At 47.2% G+C, this 26,654-nt stretch overlaps 1 protein-coding gene across 1 annotated transcript; it reads left to right on the top strand.

The window, feature by feature from the left end:
* Nucleotides 1–51: 51 nt before the first annotated feature.
* MX1 (MX dynamin like GTPase 1) lies at nt 52–26,654 on the top strand. Its single transcript, XM_037014834.2, has 15 exons — nt 52–182; nt 2,503–2,575; nt 3,509–3,630; nt 7,894–8,086; nt 9,178–9,315; nt 11,541–11,695; nt 12,366–12,504; nt 14,013–14,211; nt 16,388–16,466; nt 18,103–18,225; nt 18,609–18,750; nt 21,737–21,895; nt 23,840–23,916; nt 24,173–24,424; nt 25,982–26,654. Exons 3-15 carry the CDS (start codon nt 3,526–3,528, stop codon nt 26,210–26,212), a joined length of 1,992 nt encoding a protein of 663 aa, XP_036870729.2. The 5' UTR covers nt 52–182; nt 2,503–2,575; nt 3,509–3,525; the 3' UTR covers nt 26,213–26,654.

Here is a 26,654-nt window from a genome sequence, read left to right as displayed (position 1 = left end):
TTCTGCCGAGGTCCACAGCCTGGGCCCTTCCACGCCTGGATCCTTGGCGACCAGGAGTTTCGTTTCTCCGAGGCCGGGGGCGGGCTGGCAGCGAGGGGCGGCGCTGGCAGCGAGGGGCGGTGCTGGAGCTGCATAAAGCAGAGGGGCGCGGGCGGCGCGCACTCGCCGCGGCGCGGTGACAGGTGAGTGTCGCGTTGCAGGGTCCGCGCACCCCCCAGCCGGCCAGGGGCTCGGAGAGGCTTTGGGGCGGCTGGCTGCGGGGCCCACCGCGGCGGGTGCGCGCAGGGGCGCAGGCGGTAGTGGTTACGGGGGTGACGATGGCAGAGCGAAGCCGGCCGGCTCGGAGCGCGGCCGATCCCCCTTCGGGCCACCAGGCTGCTGGGTTCCCGAGGACCCACCACGAACAGTCCGCGGGGTCCCGCGGCTTTTCTGCTTGAGGAGGTGGGAAGGTGGAGGGGGCGAGGGAAGGGGCTCTCCGAGGGAGCCGATTAAGGGGGAGCGCACTGGGGAACTCTCACCTGCGCTGCCGCGGCCTCGGAGCCCACCCCGAACGCCCATCATCATTGACATCGTTTTCTATTTCCTGCGAAGGAGTGCAAACCGGACAGTCAGCAGTCCGGTGAGGGGGTGAGGGGTTGGAAGCTCAGAGACAAGGCGTCTATGCCAATCCTGATGAATAGAAGGTTCGAGAGGAGGGTTCAGGCGAGGACGCTGTCGGTACCGGAGCCGTGGGGTGGGGGAGGCAGGGCTGGGAGAGACAAGGCATGCGCACAAGTGCGCCGTGAGTGTGGGGAGATGCCCGCGGACCCCCTTCCGCTGAGCTTGGGTAGCGGGCGCCACCGAGTTGGGGGACACTGAGCTTGCCGGATGGAGGGAGGTAGACAGGCCTGGGAGCCGGCAGAGGGCACCCAGGCGCTGCCGGGACCTGCACTCCCCACCGCGGGAGGCTGCTGGCCTTGCAGGTGGGGTTCTTGGAATTATTTGGTCAGATCCACTGATGGAAGCAGGGTCACGTGATGCTAACCCTCAGCCGTCAGCCCGACTGGCTCCTAAACCGTCTGAGCGAGTTTGCCCTTTCACCTTGCAACAGACCCAAGGGCCGGGGTTCTCCGCCCTCCCGACGTGGGCACGCCCCCACTCCCAGGCAGGCTCTCGGCTCTCCACATTCCCGGCGCTCAGCTCGGCTGGCCGGGCAGAGAGCGTAGGATCTAAAGTACAGGGTATTCTCCCTTTCACCATGAAAAGTTTAAACATCAGAGGGTTTGAGGAAGGCAGAACACTTTCAAGAGAAAAAGCAAATGTAAATCCTGCGAGGATTATTTCAAAAACGAAACTAATCTGAAGTGGAGGGGCAGCCAGCCCCACCCCCATGGACAGGTGGAGCCTGCCTGGGTGGACACAGACCTGCCCTGCGCAGGAATGGGAAAGTCCTACTGCACCTGGGTTTCTCCCCTCCCTACCCCAGCCTTAGGAGGGAGAGGAGAGCCTGGGACAGTGACCCCACCTCCACCGACGGGGGTGTGCAGTAGTGAGGAAGGTAAGAGCGGGAGAAAGGAGAGCTGGGGGGTGGGGCTCCCGCCTCCCGCCCCGGAACTCCCTGCTGTCTTGTCCTCAAACCCCGGACACGGATCAGACCTTTTGTGAGCAGCCAGGCGCTTGACTCTGCCAGAGCCAGCATCGGTGAACGCACTCAGGTCGGCATGACAACGGCGTCTAGGTGCTGAGGGTCATGAATAAGAAGAAACTGTATTTAATTACGGAGACTGCCCTGCTCCTGAAACCCACGCTGATTTTCAAAGATGATCTAAGAAAGGGACAAACGTTTAAGATGTACAGACAAAACCCACAAGATTTTTGCTTTCGAGGAATTTCAGTTTACAAAACAGAGGGAGGGACGCTATTCACAAAGTCCTATTTTTGATCCAGCTGCAACGAGTGGTCACAGGGGTGCAAGCCCCGAGGACCAATGATGTCACCTGCCTGGGTGCAGCGAGGCCAACTGAGGCGGCTGTGGTCTTCAACATGGGCTGGGACCCCCTGGGCACACAGTCTTTCCAAAAGCCTGGTGAGGGGGTGGAGGGAATAAATTTTCGGACTGCCAGATTCCTAAGGATTCTTTAAAATCAATTGCCTTTCAAAATCACCTACCTCCCACTTTCAGTGAAAGGAATGCATTCCTCTTTGCCTCTTGTTTCTATAACCTTGCCCTTTAATGGGTCAGTATTGAAGAAGACTGCATAGCTCCTGGGGGGAGGGTCCCATGAAAAACAGCACAGAGAGCATCAGAAAAAAATTGTTGGTTCTGGTATTAAATTAACAGCAAGGCTCTGTGCCTTATCCATTTACCTTAGAATTAAAATACTCAAAATTTATGGAAAGGATCCCGAGAACTATGAATCTGCTTCATCACACAACCAATCTAAGCAATGAAAACATACCTGGAACAGTATTCTCATTTATTCTCCTTGGTTTTGGTTTTTATATGTTTTGTATGATTTCAAGGTGTAGGAGAACAGCTCTGCGTTTCCATCCAACTAGTCAACGTCACATCATCAAGTAAAAAGGTGTATTGGAGGTAAGTAGGGGCTTTATATTTTTTATAATATTTATTTAAACTAAAGGGAAAATTTTAATTTACTTTTGTCCAAGATTATTAGCTGTATACAACTTAATGTTTAGAGACTTGCCCTAGACATTTTTAAAAATGAATTTCAAATGTACACATATGCAATTTTTGGGTACAGACAAGTATGATAAAGTGGTCAATTAAATGCTTTCCAAAATAAAATGATAATATATGTATATGAGGAGATAGATGTGAGCTGAACTTAACTATGGTAATCATTTCACCATTTATAAATCAAACCATCATGCATACACCTGAAACATATATAGCAATGTAAGTCAACTATTGGTCAGTAACTGGAAAAAATAAAATAAAGTGAATGACATTAACATACACTGTGTGTTTACCTTAGAATTAAAATGAAACAAAATTATAGGATATATGAAACAAAAATATGAAGTCAAGGGTGAAAAGGAACAGAGTAAAAGAACTTAAGAGTTCATGTATTCTTTTTAAATTATAGATTTGGGTATCAAAGTATTGTAATACTTATATTCCCTTGGCTCTGTTGGAAATAGTTCTACAATAATTTCATTTTTAAATGTGAATTTTAGATATGTGTCAGAAGTTTCATCCTTTGCCACCATTTAAATTTATGGTGAAAACATTTTTGATATTCAACCCAGACTTGTGGCAGGAAAAACCTAGTTTTAAATAACCTTGTGGGGTATGGCCGCGTATTCTTGAAGTCCTGTGAGCCGGGAGCCACCATTTGTCCTTATGGGACATTTGGTTTCTTGGAGTGCCCCTGGCATTTCTTTACCAGTCACTAACCACTAATGAGCTCATGGTGCGTCCCAGGATGTGTAGAGGTGGGTTTGGCTCTGGGATTGATGCACCCAGCTTCTGAATTGTGCTCTCCCTGATCTGCTTGATTTTAAGCTGAACTGAAAAAGAGGATGGTTAACTCTGAACTGAACAATACAAAACCTGATTCAGCTTCTGCTTGCAATCATGTATTACCAAATGGAGATGTGGATATGGCAGAGAAATATCAGGAAAAAGTAAGTTGCTATCTGAAAATCCCCCTCTGTGTGGACATGAGCTATGTCTGAAGGCAGCTCTCTTATGCAGCCACACCACTGCCGCCCTAACATGCCTGCTGCCTCATCTCTATGCGTTGCATGTGGGTCTGTCTTGCAGTCAAACATAGACATTTTGCCTTAGCTGATGCTGGTTGTCTTGCAGTTTGAGCCTGGGAATCCAGGCGAGATGGTGATTGCCTCCTGCAAGGACTGGCCCAGGCCCAGCGCCCAGGGAGCCCTGTGTTATCAGGGGCCCACGTGGCTCAGTCTCCAGCTGCAGGCCTCCGAGGCGTCTTTGCGACATTCACACAGGGAAGCTCAGAGGTGTCTTTTCCCCCAGAATCAAGACATATTTGGTGGGAACCAAACCTGGCCTCTAAAATTAGTCTGACCTGAATTTGATTCCAACACAGACACTTCCAGATATATGATATTGGGCGGTTATTCCTCCCTGGTTTATATGCCTGGTTTTCTACTTGTAAAACAGGAATAATAATAGGATTTGCTTTGTGTGGCTGTTAACAGGAGTCAATGCAGGCAGAGTCCAGGAACTCAGAGGAGCTCTGTGTACTGCTGTTACCTGTTTTGAAGCCATGGATCACCAGCCTTTTTCAAGTTGACTCCATTTTCATAATTGATGTCAAACAATATTTTCTTAATTTTTAATAGGTTTTTTTTTATTGGAATATAGTTGATATACAATATTATATTTGTTTTAAATGTACAACATAGTGATTTGATAATTATATGAAACTACTGAATGTTCACCACAGTAAGTGTAGTTACCCCTGTTACTATACCAAGATATTATAATAACAATATTTTAAACCACATTAAGAGCCATATTGAAGGACATAGAAAAGTAAGAAGGCCTACCCATCTTTCCAAGACCCCAGTATGGCTGCCTTCCTCTTGCCTGGCTGTGTAACCTGCAAGAAATGGAACCGTGAGAGCTCACACCACGCAGACCACCTGCTTGGCTGTAGCTTGGCCTTTTCCAGTCAAGTTGAACAGGGTGCATTTGGAGGTCCAACAATTCCACTTCTAGGTGTAGACCCTGGTGCTCAAAGTGCAGTCCAGAGACCAGCAGCGTCAGATCACCTAGTGTGCTTCAACACAAATGATCACCCACACATACCTCCACCACTTAAATATGCCCTCCAGGGGATTCTGCTTCATGCTAAGTTTGAGAAACCACTATGCAAACTCTTTCACATACCCCTGGGAGCCATGTTCATACAGCATTGTTTATAACAGCAACACCTGGGGTCCACCCAAGTGCATGAGCGGTGGAGTGCACACCTAGGTGGCGGGATGCCTATGTGGCAAAATTCTACAGAACAGAGAGGAAGAAGAGCTGGAGGTCCAGGCAAGATGGCTGAGTCCAAAACAAAACGGTGAACCAGAGTCAGGCCATAGAGGAAATACACAGTATCATCTCATTTATATAAAGTTCCAGAACAGGCAACAATAGCCCATGTATTGCATCAGGAAAGATGGAGAGGTAGTAAAACTAAAGAATAGCAAGAATGTGGTTATCAGAATAGGGGGCCCTCAGGGGGACAAAGGGTAATAGAAGGAAGGTAACCAATGGTATATGTTTTCTCAACCCAGGTGATTGGTACATATTTGCTAATTATTATTCATGTTTTATAAATTCTTGTGAATGGATGATATAAAGATGAAAACAAAAAGAACCCGTAAGAGGGCTGAGACTCAGGCTACTGAAGGGTACAAAGGTACAGCCAGGTTTCCGTATGGCCACCATGGGGCTTTCCTTCTGGAGAGGTGCTGCAAACCTTTCTTAAGTATTGTTATAGAGAAAAAAAATTGCGCTGGGCCCTTGTTAAAAATGGCAAGGAGAATATAACTCAAGACTGGTGCAGTAGAGGAGAGAGATTGAGCTCAAGGTAGAATACAAGGACAAATGGGGATTTGCGGTCAGCAGGCAGGGTGAGGGAGAGGAAAGAGAATTACTAAGAGGAACTTGGTTAGGATCAAGAGAAGTGGGGAAGGAACTTAATTAGCTGTTAAAGGTAAGGGAATTCTGGATGAACTGGCTTAGCAGTATTCTCTAAGTCTGGGCTTAGGAAAAGCCTCGTGGAGAAAAGGACTCAAGGGAGCCTCACTAAAGTTTGGTCAAGGGAGTCTTTGTCAGTGTGCACCCCTTTCTCTGCAGAAAATTTCCAGTGTTCCCTATATATGGAATTTTGTATCCATGTGTTCTGTAAGGCAGTAATTCTTGACCAGAGTCACTTTTACCTCTTGGAACATGTGGCAGTGTCTGGAGATATTTACATGGTGTCATCTCAGGGTGACCAATGAATAGAGGGATGAACAGAGGCCAGGGATTCTGCTAAACCTCCTACAATGCCCAGGACAGTCCCCTATAACAAAGATTTGCCTGGATCAAAATACAAATAACTTCTCATCATGACATAAGGCAATTATTCTAGTAAAATTTATGTATTTTATAAAATATACACAAAAATAGGAATTAAAAAGAAAAGGGTAACAAAATTATTTTCTCAAATGATGATCTTAATCAGGTTGTTTGTTTTCTTGTTGTTGAATTTTGAGAGTTCCTTATATATTATGGATACAAGTCCTTTGTCAGATATATGCTTTGCAGACATTTGCACCCATATGATGGGCTTGTCTTTTCATTCTCTTAACAGTCATTTTTAAACAGCAGATGTTTTCAATTTGGAGGAGGTCTTGTTTAACTGGTTCTCTTATGGATTGTGCTTTTGGGGCCATATCTAAAAAATTCTCACCTAACGCAGTCACAAATATTTTCTTCAGTTTTCTTCTAGGACTTCTGTAGTTCCAGGTTGTGCATTTAGGTCTATGGCCCATTGTGAATTAATTGTTTTTGCATATGGTATGACATATAGATACAAGGTCTCTTTTTTTTTTTTTTTTGCATATTACATGTTCAGTTGTCCCACCACCATTTGTTGAAAGCTTGCACTTCTTCCACTGATACTCTTGGCACTTTTGTCAAAAATCACATTCATACATGTGTCAGTTTATTTCTGCAATATGTATTCTGTGCCATTCTTCCCCTTCTCCTTTTTCCACTGGTGTCACATTGTTTTGGTCACTTCAGCTTTAAAATAATTATTGATTTCATGTAATGTTAGTCCTTCAGCTTTGTTCTTCTTTTTCAAAGTAATTTTGACTATCCTAGAAATATTTAGACCATTTATTTTACTGTGTAATTAATACAATTAAGTTTGAGAAAATCATTTTGCTATTTGTTTTCTGTTTGCCCAATCTATTTTCATTCTCCCTTCCCTCTTTTTCTGCCTTCTTTTGAGTTAGCAAAGCATTTTCCATAATTTCATTTTATCTCAATTTTTGGCTTATTAAGGTAACTATTTTAGGATTTATAATATATATCGTTAACTTATCAAGTCTACCTTCAAGTGATAGTATACTCTTTAATGTTTAAACAAGAACCTTAAAATAGTATGCTTCCATTTCTCCCTTCCCAGCCTTCATGCTATTTTTGTCATGAATTTTAATTTTACCTATTCATAAATCCAACAATACATTGTGGTTATTTTTGTTCAATAGTTAAATATCTAACAGTTAAAGATATGTAGGTAATAAAAAAATATGTAAGTATATAATAGTTACCATTTCTGATATAGCTTCCATTCAATATCATTTTCTTTCTGCCAGGACTTCTTTAACATTTTCTGCAGTGCAGGTCTGCTGGGGATGAAGCCATTCACATTTTTATGTTTAAAAAAGTCTTTATTTGCCTTCATTTTTTTAAAGGATATTTTTGCTAGGTATAGAATTCTTAATTGATGTGTTTTTTCAGTATTTTTAAAAGGTTGCTCCACTGTCTTCTCATTTACATTGCCTCTGATGAGAAATTTGATGCAAATCTCATCTTTGTTCCTCTATATGAACTTATCATTCTCTGGCTGCCTTAAACATTTTATCTTTATCACAGGTTTTGAGCACTTTGACTATAATGTGCCTTGATGTAGTTTACTTTAAATTCCTTATGCTTGGTGTTCATTTTGCTTATTGGATCTTTGGGTGAATAGTTTTCATCAAGTTTGGGGAAGTTCTCTTATTTCTTCAAATATTTTTTTCCTGTTCCTCTCCCACTCTTTTTTGGGAATGCCAGTAACCTGAATATTAGGCCATTTGAAGTTGTCCATCTTTGATGGAACATGACCTGCAGGCCAAGACAGAATTCTCTGATTCTGCTTTCTCCAGAGGGATGAGATGAGCCTGTGTAGCCAGTACGAGGAGAAGGTGCGCCCCTGCATCGACCTCATCGACTCCCTGCGGGCCCTGGGCGTGGAGCAGGACCTGGCCCTGCCTGCCATCGCCGTCATCGGGGACCAGAGCTCCGGCAAGAGCTCTGTGCTGGAGGCTCTTTCGGGAGTCGCCCTGCCTAGAGGCAGTGGTAAGAACTTGCCCTCTGTATTAGTCAGCTCAGGTTGCCAAACAAAATACTGCAGAATGGGAGGCTTAAACAACAGAAATTTATTTTTCATTGCTCTGGAGGCTGGAAGTCCAAGATCAAGGTGTCAGCAGAGTTGGTTTTGCCCAAGGCCTCTCGCCATGTGCAGTTGACCATCTTCTCATTATGCCCTCCTGTGGCCTTTCCTCTATATATGCACATGTCTGGTGTCTCCTGTTTTTATAAGGATGCCAGTCACATTGGTTAGGTCCCCACTCTCATGGGCTCATTTAACCTGAGTTACCTCTTTAAAGAAATAACCTATCTCCAAATACAGTCACACTGAGGGTCAGGGCTGCAAATAGGAATTTGGGTGGAGGGGGATGCAATTCAGCCCATAGCACCTTCTCATCACACATTCTCTGGGGATCATTTGTAACCTGCACTTGTGGAAGGTATGAGTAAAAGGTCCTCAGCCCAGAACTGTGTGCACATGGGTGTCCTTCGGGAGCCTTTTTTCAAGAGCCTTTTCTCCGTCTGGGAGGTTAAGATCAGTGCACCGGTTCATGATGCTGTTTGAGCTTCAAAGCCAAGGACATCAATGGGAACCCAAGGGAAAAGGGCAGGTCTGAGGATGGGTCTTGAAATACAGGTCAGACATGGGATTTGTGTGGGATTTGGAAGGAATTTACAGTCGGGGGATTGTAGTAAGGTGGCCTGGAGGGAGCAGAATGCCTTCCAGATGGGAGTGGTGTGTGTAGAGTGGGGGATAGTGGAGGATGTTTGAATAAGTTTAGGGGCTTTCCACTGCAGTTCACCATCCGAGCTGATGGTAGAACAAGATGAAGCAAGAAGCCTAAGGTGTTGGCTTTCAAGCATTAGTGAGTAAAAAAACCACCTAGGGTATGTATTCAAATGCATGTTCCTGAGACTACCCCAGACATAATGCATCAGGGTATCAGAGGGGGAGGCCAGAAAGTGGATTACTTTAGCAGTCTCCCCAGATTATAGAAGTGTGAGAAACTCTAGTCTAAGGCCACCCTACAGAACTTTTGAGAACAGAACATAGAACTGATGTGGATGTGAACTTCTAGGTATTGTCACGAGATGTCCTCTGGTGCTAAAACTGAAAAAGCTCACGAATGAGGAGACGTGGAGAGGCAAAGTCAGTTACCAGGACTTTGAGGCCGAGCTTTCAGATCCTTCAGAGGTGGAGAGGGAAATCAATAGAGGTATGTATCACCTATTTGGATGTCTGGTCAGCCATGTAAAGTGGGTAGGTGTAAAAATCCTGTGACTTCCCACCTTCTTGTTTCTGGGCCTGACCTGTTTCCTTGGAAGCCCACCCTTCCCACTTTTTTCTTCACATCAACTCTCTTGTATTTGCTTTTCTTTTATTTACCCTCATTAAGAACAGTGTTAATGTTATAACACTGTGTATATAACAATGTGTAATAACACAACAGTGTTTTGGACATAATCTGACCTCAGTAACTTTTGCTTAGTGTATAAGCACTGGAGAATAATGTGAATTTTAAAATTATAGCTTACCTCCAAGTATGGAATATCTGTCCCTTATTCAAAGGCTTCCCCACTCCACAGATCTGATGGATGAGAAGTTGGGGTGTGGGGCCAGGGAACCCTTCCCCTGTTAACCTGGTAAAAAGCCATTCCAAAATGCTGCTTGGGTCATCACCAATCCCTATCCAGAGCTGGATCTTTTCCTCCAAGAGTGAAATGCATGTGTTTGCATAATCCAAGCATAGGCTAATTTATGGGAGGTCTCAGTAAGTACAAACCACACAGACTGTTTTATCAGTCTGAAACATCCAACAGAAGAAATAGCATTTGAAGTAGATAAGGACAAAGTAATGACACGGTTGGCCACTGCTAAGTGTGAGTGAGATGAATAAATAACTTTCTTCTTATTGACTTTAATTTCTTCCTAGTGCATCACATAGTTAAACTTCAGTCATTTGGAGAGGGTACAAAAGTGGCATGAACTGATATTCAGCAATAGGAAAGAATGGGCTTGACTTTTATAAAGGTGGAAGCACTAATTCACATTTACTGACTGTTTTACAATCATGTGTTTGCTGGGCTGAGGTTGGGGCAGGAAAGGCACAATCACTGTGTGTGTCAGCCAGTCATTGCTGTGTAACAAACCTATCTCAAAACCTCATTGCTTGGAACTGTTTGTTTCTCATGAGTCAGTAGATCAGCTGGTCCCTTCCTTTCCTCTGGGCTGTCTTGACTGGAGCAGCAGTCTAGGATGGCCTTGGTCGCGTATCTGAACCCTCAGCTGAAATGACCAGGCCTTCTCCCCATGTGATCCATCGTCCTCCCGGATGCTGGGCTGGGCTTTCTAACGTCGCGATGGAAGGGTTCACAGCAGCAGGAGAGGGCAAGACCTCATGGCTTAAAGAAAGTCATGTAGGAAAGCCCCCTGTGGGGAAATAGACTCCCCGTGGGAGGAGCAGCAGAGTTGCTCTGTAAAGTAGCATGTGTGCAGGGATGGGAGGGGGTATCGAGGCCATTTATGCAAGCAGTAGTTTAAACAATGTGCCAGTTTTACTTCCCTCTCATGAAGCCTGCACATGGGTGGACCGGAGTTGGTTTGGGGGTTCCAGTGCCAGGAACCCTGGCTTCTAGGGTTTCTCCACTGTGTGTGGACCCTGCTCTCAAGGGCCCCTCGTGGTTCGGTCAGCAAATCCACATTCCAGCCAGCTGGACAAGGTCCAAGGGCATGTCCCTGCCTTTGAAGCACACTTTCTGGAAGTTGCACATTTTCACACACTCCGCACGGGCCAGACTTATTCTCACAAATGGCTCCCCAGGAATGGGTGTTGGGGGAACAATTAGCATATTGTGCTGCACATGCCATTGTTGGTATTGTTGCAATTCTGAGTTCCTGACTGGTCTAAAACATTCCAAAAAGACATTCTGGGTGGAAAGGAGTAAAGGATATTCGTGAACAGTCTGACGAAATAAAGCAGTATCTGGAAATTTTCATAATGGGTCCCAGCAGCCAGTGCTCATCATGTCTGAGACACGCATGTGCCCCCTAAATTCCCAAGTCATGTCTTAGGAGTCCCCGTGGATTCTGATTTGTTTGAATTTTACTTCATTGTTAATTTCCTAATGACATCGATTGGAAGGATTTGGGTGTGACCACAGGAAGAATTTTTCGGCTCTGCCTAGGTCTGGACTACAAACTTAGGTGTCGTCTTTAGACATGTTTTCACTAGGCCTCTCTGCACACAGTTCTGGCCACTGGCAGGGAAAATACTAAGTTATCCTTTGAGATGCATTTTAGCTCTAATTTTAGTCATGAATCTGCTCCAAACATGCTTTTATCCCTGAATCACAGCAGGTAGAAGGTGCTTTCAGAGAATTTGCTGTAATGAGATGCTTCCATCCTAAGATTTATTCAGGTTTTTTTTCCCCTTTTCTGCAGCCCAGAATTCCATTGCTGGGGAAGGAACGGGGATCAGTCACGAGCTAATTAGTCTGGAGATCAGCTCCCCTCACGTCCCGGATCTGACCCTGATAGACCTTCCTGGCATCACCAGGGTGGCTGTGGGCAACCAGCCAGCCGACATCGGACGTCAGGTGAAACATCAGGCTCTGTCCTGACCCGGGCTGTGGCAGGGGATGGGGGCGTGTATTCTAGCCACAGTGAGTTCTGGGCTGAGTTTGAAGAGGGGACATTAAGAGGGGTGGGTGGGAAAGTTGGAGAGCTCGATTGTTACAATCCCATCCCCCAAATCAGATGGAATCTTCTCTGGGGAGAGTGAGGCCAGCAGGCCATTTGGAGATGCATTGTGCACATCCTGTGTTTTATGTGGTGACTCATTTTTTATTACAGTTACATTATGTGGCATATCTGAACTAGCCTGTATTGGGAAGGGGTTTTTGTGAGGAGGATTTGTGAGGAGAGAGAGCATATGATGATATTCCTGTGTCAGTGAACCTCACCCTATGGATTAAAGATGTAAGAAACAGTCAAGCATGTCTTCAGCAGATGTTTTTTATTGTGACTGTCAGTCTTGAGGTCTGGGGAGATAGCTCATGAGCTAAGACCTCGTGGTTTTCCCTGACCCCAGAGCTTCAGTTCTGCCACAGAGAACTTAGTTTCTTCTGACTCTGGCTTGGGAAGGGCCCCCAGGCCTGTGCTGTGGGCTCATTTCTTCAGGGGAAGTAGCCCTGGGACTCCGAGGGCCTGAAGCAAGTGCAAAGTCAGGCTGTGTCTCAACTCTCACGCCCTCTCATTTTATTACAGATCAAGGCCCTCATCAGGAAGTATATCTATAAGCAGGAGACAATCAACCTGGTGGTGGTCCCCAGCAACGTGGACATCGCCACCACTGAAGCACTGAGCATGGCTCAGGAGGTGGACCCTGATGGAGACAGGACCATAGGTAAGAAGAGGAAGAATACAAGAGTGGTAGGGGGTCTGATAGTGGAAATGCATCCCTTGAATGCAAATGGGTGTATCTTGGCACACGCTCAGGGTGGAGGGCCTGCCCCTGGCACGTAACTGCTCAGGTGCAGGTGTGGCACCCACGAAAGCCAGATGTGATGGGCCACAGTGACTCTTATTGGCTACAGGTGGGCTTCTAACCTCTGTCTCCCTGCTTATAAAAGGCATGCTGGGTTCAGGGTGCAGGGCAAATCAGAAAGCAAATCACATCAGTTAACAATGCCTTTGAGGTAGAAGCATCCCAAGTGTCCAAGGCAGATGACTGGATAAACACTGCTTGGGCTTCCACACAGTGCAATACTTTTCAGCCTTAAGATGGCAGGACATTCTGACACCTGCTGCAATATGGGGGATCTTGAAGACATGATGCTGAGTGAAATAAGCCAGACACAGAGGACAGATACCATATTAGTCCGTTGATACGAGGACCCTAGAGCAATCCCATTCACAGACACAGAAAGTCAGATGGTGGCGCAGGGGCAGGGGGAAGGAACAGGAGTTAGTGTTTAATGGGGACAGAGCTTCAGTTGGGGAAGATGATAAAGTCCTGGATGGATGGTGGTGATGGTCACACATCAGTGTGAATATGCTTAATGCCCCTGAGCTGTGCGCTTAAAAATGGTTGACATAGTAACTTTCCTATTAAGAGAAAAAGACCATGTTTGGTTGTAAGTAGCAGAGAACCTGAGTACAGCAGCTGAAAGGAGGGGCAGTTTACTCTGACACAACCCAAGAAATCTGGGCAGAGGCAGCCAATGTGGGCAGGTGCCCAGTGTGCTGTCGGCCCCGGGCCCTTGCACCTTCCTGCTACACCCTCCCTAGTGTGGGCTTTCCCCCTTCGCTCACCCTGCCACCTGCCATGCCTAGAACGAGAATCCCTCGGCCAGGGCAGAGGGACCGGGGGCACTGTTGACCTCAGGTGTGACCTGGGCAGGCACACAGGCCCGCATGCAGAAGGGCCCAGTGGTGTAGTACCCTGCCGCTGCCTGTTGCGATGTGTGCACAAGAGACTCCTCCTTGTTCACTGGGCAGTGGGCCCTGCAAATGATGCAGCTGGTCCTGGCCCACCCTGTGTCTCTCCAAGTGTGGGCCAGGCCCCACCTGCAGAAACACCCAGAGACTTTGTGGAAGTGCAAAACCCTCGACCTCACCGCACATCCTGAATCAGAGTCCCCAGGGCAGGGCGTGAGGCCGCGTCAGAAGACTCCCCTTGGGGGACTCTGCGGGACAGTGAGTGTGAGGGCCACCACCTCAAAGAATGAGCCCTTCGTGGGCAGGGAAGATGAAAGGTGGGAGGGCAGAGACAGGGCAAAGCGCCCAGAGCCGCTCATGGGGCACGTCCTTCCACCGTCCGAGCTGCAGCTCTCCCCCGAGACTGGGGCTCTGCTTGCCCCTGGGCGGAAGGGAGCCGTGAATGCTCTCTGATCAGAAGGCCCCGGCCCACAGGAATCTTGACAAAGCCTGACCTTGTGGACAGAGGCACCGAGGACAAGGTAGTGGATGTGGTACGAAACCTCGTCTGCCACCTGAAGAAGGGCTACATGATCGTCAAGTGCCGGGGCCAGCAGGACATCCAAGATCAGCTGAGCCTGGCTGAGGCTCTGAAGAAAGAGAGAGCCTTCTTTGAGGACAACCCATATTTCAGGTATGCCCTGCTGCACTTTCCCATGGGTAAAAGGACACTAAGGACCTCCGTCCTTTCTGGGGAAATGCCCGTCGTCCAAAATCATTTGAAGTATATGCGTGATTGTGTGTGCACCTTGACAATGACCATGGAATATCCCTGGAAGAATAAAAAAGGGTTTGCAAGCAATAAATTTAAAAAATCAAACAAGGGGGCATTTGCTATGATAATTTAAATAACATGGTACTGGAACCAGAATAAAAATATAAATACATCAGAATAGAAAAAAAGTAGAAAACCCGGAAACAGATCCAGGTACATATACCTGATAGATGATAAATGCGGAATTTCAAATCCCGGCTACATCAGTTTGATTATCAATCGATGGCTTTGACAAAATTGTTTAGGATTTGGAAAAAAGTTAAATTGTGCCCTTAACACATCATACCAAAAGAAGTATCAGTTGGATTTTAAAATTAAATTTTAAAAAGAAGACTAGATGAGGGTGGATGTTTCATAATTCAAGGATAAAGATATTTGCAGCCCCAGTGTCAAAGGCAACATTTTTTTAAAAAAGGAAAAGGCTGGTGAGTCATTAGATTTACAATCATGAGAAGATGCAGAGCTGGCTGGAAGGGAGGGGTGTGTGCTTTCAGCCCTGCCACAGGGCATGCGGGCCGCACAACCTCCATGCAGGGCCATGTAACATACAAATGCATCTTGAACAGGCATCCCTGTGGTTCAGATTCCACCTCCGGGAGTACCACTCAGGACCGTAATCAGAGGTGTGTGTGCAGTGATGTCTGCCCATGGGCATTCAGCACGAATTTGCTCATAATAATAGTGAAGAGTTGGGAACTTTCTAAACGTTGAAAATCCAGAGATTGTAGAAACCAGAGTAAGTACTCACTGTGTTTCAGCCATTAGAGTGCTGTGCCAATCAGATGCCAACACAAGGTGCCTATGAGGTGTTAGTGAGATCCACCATGTGCATGCATGTGGAGGGGCAGTTCTTCCAGGAGCCTGGGGAGAGGTACTATTCAGAGCAGACAGGCGTGCAGAACACACGCTTACACACCATTGTGCCTGGCGATGCTACTCACAGATGCTGAAAGGTGAGGCCACCCAGGGGTCTGTCGGCAGATGATCTGAGTAAGCAGATGGGGCCTATCCATACAGTAGAATATAAGCCTTAAAAAAAAAGGAGATTCTGAGACCTGCTGTCACATGGATGAACTTTGAAAATGTAAGCTGAGTGAGATAAGCCAGACACAAAGATAAGTACCATGATGTGACTCAATTCACAGGAGGGCTCTAGAGCAGTCAGGCTCATGGGACCATGTAGAATGGTGGGCGCTGGGCTGGGCGGGGGTGATGGGGAGTTAATGTGTCATGGGACAGTTTCAGTTTCAGAAGATGGAAAGTACTGGAGTCAGATGGTGGGGATGGTTACACAATAGTGTGAATGTACCTAATGCCCCTCACCTGTGCACTTAAAAATGGTGAGATGTGCAATCTGTAAAAAAAAAATGGTGAGATGACTTTGATGTGATGTATATTTTACCAAAATTTAAAAAATGGACAGGTCTGGAAACTGAAATGTAAGTATGCAAATAGGTGCCCAAACTCTTGCTTCCTTGTGGCTTTTTGTCCTGAAAACCCTGTAATAACACACTGCAAATACAAATTTGGATACAGTGAGAAGAGGGCTTGGCTCCTTCCTCCAAGCAGCCCATGGGTTAAATTCCCGTCTTGTGGCAGGAAGGCCATGCCCCAGGTCAGTGTTCATCCACACACCTTTCTGAACTGCATCAGTATATTCTTACGAAGCCCTGTGCCAAGATATGTGATGTATACTTAGACACATATTATACACAGGAAGGTTTGTGTGTGTCAGGAAAACATAAGTAGGTGGCCTTGTGTACTTACTAAGACCAATTCTATAGTCAGATGTCGTGCCGCACATTTAATGTACCAGCTGGAAGGGATCATTCTATTGCATCTCCAAAATATCCAGAATTACTAAGATTCAGTCATAATTCTATGCAGCCCAATTCTGAACAGGGCTGGGTCCCAACCACAAGCCATCCTGTCCTCTGGGCAGTACCTGGACCTGTCTGGACTCTGACCCGCAGCAGAAGGCGGCCTGCCTTCCCCAGCCATGCCCAGGCAGATGTGTGCATGTCTTCTCTTGCAGGGATCTTCTGGAGGAAGGAAGGGCCACGGTCCCCTGCCTGGCAGACAAACTGACCGTGGAACTCATCACGCACATCTGTGTAAGCACACACACGCCTGTCCCCTCTCTGAAGAGCCTCCTGCAAGCTTGTGGCTTTAGCCCTCAGAGCTAAAGCTTGTGGGCTGACTAAATATCTGTGTGCACACAGACCCTCTGGGCATCCTGTTAAGATGCAGGCTCAGGTACCTCGGGTCTGGAGTGCCGCCTGGGATGTGCCATTTCTAGCAAACTCCCAGGAGGTGTGGCTGTTGCTTGTCAGAGGACCGAATCTTGGGTGGGATGCTGATTCACTGTAAGTGGCCTAATTAAAAATTGCATCTTATGAGCCCTGTGCTATTCTTTTCTCATCGCCAACCACTATCATCATGTCCTGGTGATTGACTTTGGTCATATATTTCATTTATTTTTCAAATCTCATCGTCAGAGTTCATTCTTTCTCAAATCTGCCTGGACAGTCTCTTGCTTTTTCACATTTTCAATCCTTTCAGAAGATTGCTTTGCATGTATTTCTGTTGTATTTTATGCTTGATGATTCTGATGTCAGACTTGGGTTCTGCTGACCTTCATTCTAAATGACTTGCCCTGGAGTTTTGATTATGAACCTATCTTTCTTGAAACTTGATCTGTGAGTATTTATGGAAGCCTGGGTTCCAAATAGGTGTCCCCAGGGAGAGGAAGACCCCTGGAAGGGGCTCCAGCCTGAGCCACTTCACCTTCTCAGCTTGAGGTTTTGGGGAGCCCTCCGGGAGTGTGAGTTTGGGCGGCTGACCTATAGGAGGGTCAGCTTGTGGCTACAGATTCTCAGCAGAGATTTTATTCCCCCACACACTCAGCACCGGATTCCTGGCCTTCCAGCCAGTCCCCAGGACTGGGGGTGGAAGGAAGGTGCTCCTAGCTTACCATTATAATGAGAGCGAAGCTCTTTGGGGTCCCAGCTTTATGCAGAAGGGAGGGGCTTGCTCATTAGATTTCCCACCTCGAGCAAGCCTACCAGGATTGATTCTTTGTCCCAGCACCAAGTCAGGCCCTGAAACATCAGTTCACGTTTTCTTCCCTGCAGATGCCTTTCCAGCAGAATCCAGCTTCCTGCTGCTCTCCCCACACATCCCTGCACACCCACTGTCACTGGCTTTGGCCTCTGAGGGTCTATTAGGCACCTGCCGGCTCACTGACTCATTTCAAAGGATGCTTTGGACATTTCAGCCAGCATTTTGAAATGTTTTCAGTGGAGGAGCGAGCCAGCACTTGCAGTCCACCGCACTGTTAGAGACAGGACACAGAAGTGCCTGATAATCTGTTAACAATATAAAAGTCATTGAATCTCAAATTGTTCCAACTGCCACTCTGTCAGAACCCACTGGACAAGTGGCATTTTCTAATCACCCAGCAGAGAGTTCTGTAGCAATGCCACAGAAGGAGGTATTCCTTGGGTTGCCCTCACAGGGCCCAGGACCCATGCCAAGTGGGTGACTCCTTGTGGCTCTGAGGCTGTTTCCTCAGGACGGAGACATGGGAGGGCCAGAGGGGACGGTGCCCGCTAATGAGGCCTCTCTCCTGCTGGACAGTCTTCCTCCTCCCACGTGCTGCATGGCTGCCCTGCCCCTGCAGAGGGGGGCCTGGACCCTTCTCGTTCCCTGTCCATGTGTGTGGCTTACCATTACTCCCTATTCCCTCAGAAATCTCTGCCCCTGCTAGAGAACCAAATAAAGGAGAATCACCAGAAAATAACAGAAGAGCTACAGAAGTATGGGATGGACATACCAGAAGATGAAAATGAAAGAATGTTCTTTCTCATAGATGTGAGTACTGCCAATTGGGTCCAGCTGGAGACTGACATCATTGTCCAGAAAGGGGCTGTGTGCCCTCTGCACTTCTTTCTCCACTGCCCAGAGGTTGACCCAGACCCATCTGCCCCCCTAGCACCAAAAAGGGGGTGCCGGGCTTGAAGGACAGCAGGCAGGGAGTGATGGCTGGTCACATTCCCTTCGCTGACTCTCCATCCTGACCTCGAAGGCAGCTAGGCGGGTGGGGTGGCCCAGCGCCACAGCCTCTTCTTTGCGTTATCCTTTTGCAGCGCGTTGGGTGGCAAAGAACGACCTGCCCACCCTCAGCACACGCACCTCCAAACCACCTCCCCTGTATTTGGAACATCTCCACTTATACTTGTGTTCTTCTGTGACAGAAAATCAATACATTTAATCAAGACATCACCTCTTTAATACAAGGGGAGGAATCCGTCGGGCCAGATGAGACCCGGCTGTTTACCCAAATCCGAAAGGAGTTCCACAAATGGAGTATTGTGATTGAAAGGAATTTCAAAAAAGGTGAGTCCAGGGGACCGAGCTGGGTTGAGTTGGAGGCCAGGGAGGCAGGTGCTGGGCCTGGCGAGGATGGCCAGAGAAGGAGTTGGCCACTGGGAAGTCATGTTTGCTCTGCTCCCAGTCACTGCGCTCGGGCCAGCGAGCGTCGGGCACTGACTTCAGCAGACAGACCCCAGAAAGGAAATGCGGATTGACTGGCCCACGCCAAGCACGGCTTCTTGAGGAGTCCGCCTCTCCTCTGGGTGCGCAGGGCCGCGTAGCAGTGTGTCTCGCTCTCCGTGGCACATCATGTTCCCATGATTCAAAGGCCACAACTCTGAGCCCATTTGTTCCTTGGCAGAGGGCATGGGGGGTAGGACGGGATAAATAACATCTCTCCTTGATGGAGAAATGTTCAGGAAGCTCGTTTCTGGGATGGTCACTTGCTGTGTCTCCACAGTCCCAGAAATGAGCTTTTCTGGACCTAAATCCACAGAGCAGAGGGTTGGACGCCTGCTGTGTGGTGTGTTCTGTCAGGGAAGGACCCTCTTGCCCCCTTAACGGAGGACAGCAGTTCTGTACCTCTGCAAGTCCCTCGTGCGTGGCTCAGCCAGCTAATTATGGCATAAGTGTTTTTGGCATACAGCCCATTTGGAAATAGCTTATTTTTTTTTAATGCTGAATTCCTCCCAATAGATGACCAGTTCTAAATCACTGGATACCCACATGCAAGAGAATGAATTGGACCCCTGACTCACCCACTGTACAAAAATAAACTCAAAATGGGTCAGAAACCAAATGTTAAGAGCTGAAACTATAAAACTCTTAGAAAACAGTTTAAATCTTTGTAACCCTGGACTGGGCAGTGGTTTTTATAGACAACTAAAGTACAAGGAACAAAAGAAAAAGATAAATTGGTGTTCATCAAAATTAAAATTTTGTGCATCAAAAGATACTACCAGGAAAGCAGGGAGATACCCCACAGAATGTGAGAAAATATTTGCAAGTCAGTCATCTATCTACTAAGAGTCTGGTATCCAGAATATGTAAAGAGCTCCTGCCACTCAGCAACAGTAAGACAAAAAATCCAATTTAAATATGGACAAAGGATTAGAATAGACATTTCTCCAAAAAGAAGATACACAATGGCTAATACACACATGAAAAGCTGCTCCCATATTATTAGCCATCAGAGAAATGCAGATCAAATCCCCAATGAGATCCCATGTCACATCTACTAGGATGGCCATAATTAAAAGACAGATAACAAGGGGCATTGACGAGAATGTGGAAGAGTCGGAACCCTCATACACTGCTGGAGGAGATGTAAATGTAAACGATGCAGCTGTTTCAGGAAACCTCTGGAAGCGTCTCAAAAAGTTTAACATACAGTTTACCATGTGGTCCAGCAATTCCACTGGCAGTTTTATACCCAAGAGAATGAAAACATCTGTTCACATGAAAACTTGTGTGTGAGTGCCCTTGGAAGCATTATTCATAATAACCAGAAAGTGGAAACAACTCAAATATCCATCAACAGGTAAAGGGATAAACAAAATGTGGTCTATCCACATGTAAGAACTGGCTAGGTCTGTGATAACAAAGAACTACAGGCTGGGTGTCTCAAACAACAAATTAATTTTCTTACAATTCGGGAGGCTGGAAGTCTGAGACGAAGGTGGCGCAGGGCTGGCTTCTTCTGAGGTCTCCTTCCTTGCTCGCAGGTTGCTGTCTTCTCCCTGTGTCTTTATGTGGTCGTCCCTCTGTGCGTGCCTCTCAATCTCCTGTTCCTGTAAGAACACCAGTCATACTGGAGGAGGGCCCACCCTAGGGACCTCATTTCAACTTAATAACCCCTTGAAAGGGCCTGCCTCCAAACACAGTCACCTTCTGAGGTAGCAGGGGCCAGGACTCCAACATAGGAATTCTGGGGAGGCACAATTCATCTTATGACACCATACCAGGGAATGTTATTCAGCCATAGAAAGGCAGGAAGTACTGACACACGCTACAACATGGGTAAACCTTGAAAACATTGTGTTCAGTGAACAGACGTGAGTCACAAAAGGCCATGGGCTGTAAGATTGCACATATGTGAAGTGTCAGGAGCAGGCGAATCCCCAGAAATGGAGAGCAGAGCAGCGCTTTCCAGGGGTCAGAGAGAGGGGGAAACAGGGAGTGGCTGCTGAAGGGTATCGGGTCCCTGCATTGAGGGAAATGTTTGAGAATTAGTGGTGATGGTTGCACGACTTCGTGCATTTACTCAAAATCAGCACAGAACACATCAGGGTGAATTTTATAGTATGTAAATTATATCTACTTAAAAAAATATCCTATGAGAAATAACCTCCTGACCGAGAGAGGATGCCCAGGCCACCATCCCTGGTCAGTCCTTCTAAAAGAGGGACCAGAGCCCTCCTGAACTTCCACCCCCAATGGAGGTGTTTCTCCACAGGCTAGTTTGATGAGTAAGAATTCCAAAAGTATAAAAGTATAAAGAAAAGACGAGGTGTTTCCTACAGTCAGCAGTGGCCCCACATCGCATTAATACGACCTCATGTGCCTGGTTACTCTGTGGTCCCATTTGACTTACAAACACTTCCTACCCCTGACAGCCCATGAGTACGTGAGGGGCAGCTGATTCCGCACAGTGTGCATGGCTGTCTACTTTTTAAAGAACCTGCAGGTCATGATACTCTTTGATACAACTTTTTTGGTAAAAATCAAATATGATTTGCAAAATTTCCTGCCCCAGTACCTTGTCAGGAATATGTCTTGCCCTGACATTGTACCCTGGCCCTGTGCTTGCCATCTAGAGATGACGAAGGAAAATTATCTTGACATCTTGTTTCTTTATTGTAATCCCAAAGTATTTTTCAATTTTCAAACCAGATTCGATTTTTTTCTTGAACACCCCATGCTTTCAGAAAGTCCAGAATGGCATTGTGTCTAGAAAAACCTGCAAGGTTATTTTTGTAAAATAATCCAGAGCTGTTCTTTCTTACTGTAGGTTATGAAACTATATATAAGCAAATCCAGAAATTTGAAAATCAGTACCGGGGCAGAGAGCTGCCAGGGTTTGTGAATTACAGGACGTTTGAAACTATTGTAAAGCAGCAAATCCACTCCCTGGAGGAGCCTGCTGTCGATATGCTGCACACTGTGACTGGTGAGTTTTTGGTTTTATTTTCAGGCATTTTATTTCTAGGGCAGGGAGAGGGCTGAACCGAAGCCAGCCCTGAACCTCAGAGCCCGCCTTACGGGTGTTTCCAGCACCCAGCCAGCCCGGTCTCTGATTCTCCGGGCGCCACGTGGGGTGCAGTTCAATTCAGGTTGGAGGCTAACTACTCAGTTAGCACAGACCCCGCCCCTCAGGGCTCAGGCCCACAAGAGCACCCCCTCTTCAGACGCCAGTGCAAGTCTCCTGCGTCCTGTGCTTCTGCCTGTCAGGCTGCAAATCGGGGTTCCCACAACCCCGCTCAGGTTCCGAATTTGCTGGACCAGCTCACAGAACACAGAAGCACAGCTCCCTTTACTTGCTTCTTGTAAAGCACTTGCTCACTTATTACAAAGGAAGCAATGAGAGACACACAGGGCAAGCTCCGGGGGTGCACCTAGTGCCCAGGCTTCTGTCCTGAGGAGCTGGGGGCATTGCCCTCTGGCGTGTGGAGGTGTCTGCCAACGTGGAAGTTTTCCAAACCCCGTCATGTAGGGGGTTTTATGGAAGTCTGATCAGTGATCACATAGTCTGATCAATCCCCAGCCCCACCCCTCTCCTGGAAGCTAGGGAGCTGGGGAAGGTTGGGCTGACAGCTCCAGGTATCTAATCGAGGCTTGGTCTTTCTGGCCACCAGTCCCCATTCTGAAGCTACCAAGGGCCCAGCAAGAGTCAGTTCATTAGAACCAGAGACACGCCTGCCACCCAGAAAATGCTAAGGATTCAGGAGCTCTGTGTCAGCGGCCAGCAGCAAAGACCAATTGCTTATTTCTTAAAATAGCACCCTTCCCTTCTGCTCCACCACAGTGGTTGCTGCACAGCCTCTGAATTCTGCATTTCTTTGCAAGCTCTGAGAAGTAAGGTTGATGGCTAAATAAGTCTACATTATGGAGGTGTTTCGGGCATTCAGAAGTACTGTATGAATCCAGGGTGGGACACCTGCTGTCCCGTAGAGGCGTGACTAGGTCAGCAGCCTGTTGAGGAGAAATGCAGCCATTTCCAGGGCTGGCCACCCCCTTCTCCTGGAAGTGCTTTGCACCATGTTTTCCACAATGTTGTTGAGCTCCTCCTTTTGATCCCCTCCTTGGCTGATGCCATTCCCACTGTGGCTTCAACTGTCTTGTTCTAGCAAAAATGAATAATACCCCATGGATCTGTGAACAAGTAGAGGTTGGGGCACAGTCTCATAACAGCTCATGAAGAGATGTATAGCTAATAAAATTACCTGTATGCTTAATTATTATAGACTAGTCTGTACTTGCATTGATCATTTGTGTATTAATTGACGCCCAAAGAAAATTTGTAAGACTTAGACTGTTACAGTCATGGAAAAAAATTTGGAAAACAAATATATATGTCTATTTCTGCTTCAGAAAAATATAAAGAATAAAAGATTTTCAAGCATAAAAATATGTGCCTAATATTAGGATAAAATCCTATGGGGGAGTCAAATGGAAATATGAGTTTCAAAAATGAAAAGAGATAACAGATTTTCTGATTTAAGGAAGAGCTTGTTCATGTATTTGTTTTCAAACCAGTAATGTGGACAGTTAGATTCTACTGATGTGCTTAAAAGAGTGATTGAATGCTTTACTGTAAAATGTTTATATGTTTATGACCTATCAGAAATTACATTCTTTGCAACTACTTATACTTAGGATAAAAAATTTAAATGTCAAGCAAATATGCCAGGGGACATTTAGGTTTTAAAATTCTTCCAGGGGTTCTTGAGCAAAAAGCATGCCTCTTCCTTCAGGGAGAAAGAGGAGCGGATGAAGGAATGGAGGGAAGGAGGGGGAAACTTTGTTTCTTGGCCCTTCATCCTCTTCTTTTTTGCAAAGTATGAAGCTTATGAATGAATCTACCAATTCTGGACATCTGTCTTTCTTTCATCAGATATGGTCCGGCTTGCCTTCACAGATGTTTCAAAAAAGAATTTTGATGAATTTTTCAACCTCTTCAGAACTTCCAAGGTAAAACTAACCAGATGTTACTATTTTCTTAGTATAAGCCTGACACTAGAAAAGAGACATCTTGGATTAAGATCATTTCAACTTTATTGTGTGTTTAGAGATGCAAATAGTCTAGTGCGTTTGTGAAGCTTACTAATAATGTCATTACCGGTGATGACACTGGACCTGCTGTTTCTGACTCTGTGAGGAGGGCCTGTGTTCCTGTGGCCCAGGGTACTTCCTTGAGGGAAATTTGGTTGTTTTTCTTTTGCCGTAGTCCAAAATTGAAGAGATTAGGTTAGAACAGGAGAAAGAAGCCGAGAGGTCGATCCGACTTCACTTCCAAATGGAGCAGATTGTCTACTGCCAGGACAAAGTCTATCAGAGCTCATTGCAGAAGGTCAGAGAGAAGGACACAGAGGACGAAAAGAAGAACAAGAAAACGAGCAGCCTGGCCTTCTTCGGCAGTGCGCCTCCGGAAGACTCGTCCATGGCGGAGATCTTTCAGCACCTGGTAGCCTACCACCAGGTGAGCCTGCAGGCAACCCGGAAAGGTGGGCTGCGTCCTTCCCGTCCCTTCTGAAAGCCCCTCTTTGGTACTGTCCACCGGGCACCATCAGCCAGCACCGCACTTCAGCCCATATAAGCCTCTGTTGATGCAACAAAATTCAGACAGGCGAGAGGAGGTTGTGGCTTAGAGCCACTCACATCTAATTTTGACCAGCTGTGGGACCCTGGCCAAGTTACCTAACCTCTCTGAGCCTTGGCTGTCTTCTCCATAAGGTGGTATCTCCTCCTAGGGTTCTTGTGAATATTCAGTAGGACGGGGTGGGTAGATCCCTTGGCTCGGTGTGGGATGCGATGGCAGCCCGCCCAGTCGGCGTGGCTCACGGACCCTTGCTTTGATGGCTGCTGTACAACTCAAATAATGTGAAAACGGCAATTCACGTCACCCTGGGGCCAGACGCACAACTCAGAGCACAACACATAGCCTCTTGGGAGGCAAATAAGAATCTCTTGGCCCATCAGATACCCCTTCGCTCCACTGTTTGAGGCTAAGGCAGAGCTTCTCAAACCCCACACACACAGCTCTCTGGTGAGATGCAGGTCTGGGCCACGGGTCTGAGGTGGGCCACGGGTCTGCCTTTCTCATGGCTCGCAGGGGATGCCCATGCTACTGGACGGAGGCCGCCCTTTGAGCCACAGGGCTGTAAACTAAGGGTTGGCCCCATCTCCCGCAGACCCTGGGGCGTGCTCACATGGGAGGGGAGCCACTGCAGGGCAAGCCACGCCAGCCCCAGGGCTCTGGGCTTCTCTGCAAGCGGGCTCACTGCCTGCCTGACCACTCGCCCACCTCTTGGGGCTTTCTAGAGTACATAGCACATGTACACATGCACACACACACACACACTCTCTCTCAAAATGCAGTTCCCTTCCCAGAATGAGTCCTTTTCTAGTTGCTTGAACTCTGAGGGAAAGCTTACCAACACACATGTAATTGCACACATAGGTCAGATGAGTACAGTACTCTTCTGCACCTGGCCTCTCTGAGGGGCCCTTGGACTGTCCCACTTGAGTTCTGCTTTAGTCCAGAGCAGGGCTGCCACCGCACTTCACTGGCACTGAGAGTCCTGTTTCATGCACTCAGTGTGCTGAGCCCAGCCCCTGTGATCAGCCGTACTTTGCTTCCCATCCTCAGCCCATCCAGGGACGGTGTAGAGAATAGCCTTGCTCACACATCATCTATCTGGAAGGTACATTGCCAGTGGTAAGATTCCTGGTGTACCAGGGAAACGGAACCTACGGGATGCATGCATATAAAGACATTTATTTCAAGGAGTTGGTGCAGCTGCGGGGGCCAGCTGGGCAGGTCCAGAATCCCGCGGAATGGCCTCAGGAAAGGCAGGCTGAATTCCTTCTTCCTCAGGGAAGTCTCTGCACCAGGCGGGGCTCCTCCCTGCCTCCAGCACAGAGGACATGGATGTGTCTGACACCCGGGCAGGGGACCTTGCATCTGCCAGGTGTGGGTCCCTCCCAGTGAGGCCAGAGTCCCCTCCACACTCTGTGAACTGTCCCTTCCTTCCAGGAGGCCAGCAACCGCATCTCCAGCCACATCCCTTTGATCATCCAGTTCTTCGTCCTCCAGACATATGGCCAGCAGCTGCAGAAGAACATGCTGCTGCTGCTCCAGGACAAGGACACCTACGCATGGCTCCTGAAGGAGCGCAGTGACACCAGCGACAAGAGGAAGTTCCTCAAGGAGCGGCTCGCGCGGCTGGCCAAGGCTCGGCGTCGCTTAGCCAAGTTCCCCGGTTAACTGGGCTCATGTCCCAGCCCAAGTCTCCACAGCACACTGCGCATCTCCAGGGAGTGGAGCCTGATTCTCTCACTAATAGCTACTCACATGGTTGGCTAGTAGTCATACTTTAGAGACACCATCTGTGCTGTGCATTAATGACTAAGGACTTAGTAAGAAGCTGACTTAGATTACAATTAAGAGTATGACTTAAGTCGGAAGAGCGATGCCATCTTCCCTGTTAGGAAAAACGATTTACCACCTTCAGGACCATTCCTGCACCCCCAGCTCTGTCCTTCTCTTCATCAGAGAAGGAGGCATGGAAGCATCAACGAAGGGTTACTTTTCTGGCTTTTTTGACATCTTTTCCTGCACCCCATGTTGTAGGAACATTAGTGCCACATATGTGAATGTTCATACAAGTCATATTTCATGGATTTGTAATAAACTTGTTTCTACCAGA

Source organism: Manis javanica, chromosome 3 (assembly GCF_040802235.1).
Source record: "Manis javanica isolate MJ-LG chromosome 3, MJ_LKY, whole genome shotgun sequence".
Classification (NCBI taxonomy): domain Eukaryota; kingdom Metazoa; phylum Chordata; class Mammalia; order Pholidota; family Manidae; genus Manis; species Manis javanica.
The sequence above is the reverse complement of the archived record's forward strand: the minus strand, read 5'-3'. Positions and strand labels throughout refer to the sequence as shown.

What these genes read in the sequence shown, in the direction of transcription:
- MX1 (XM_037014834.2), top strand. Translation starts at nt 3,526, where the DNA reads ATGGTTAACTCTGAACTGAACAATACAAAACCTGATTCAGCTTCTGCT. An exon ending in AACTCATCACGCACATCTGT is followed by an intron (nt 16,467 to 18,102) that starts GTAAGCACACAC and finishes CTATTCCCTCAG; the next exon opens with AAATCTCTGCCCCTGCTAGA. An exon ending in TATGCTGCACACTGTGACTG is followed by an intron (nt 21,896 to 23,839) that starts GTGAGTTTTTGG and finishes TTCTTTCATCAG; the next exon opens with ATATGGTCCGGCTTGCCTTC.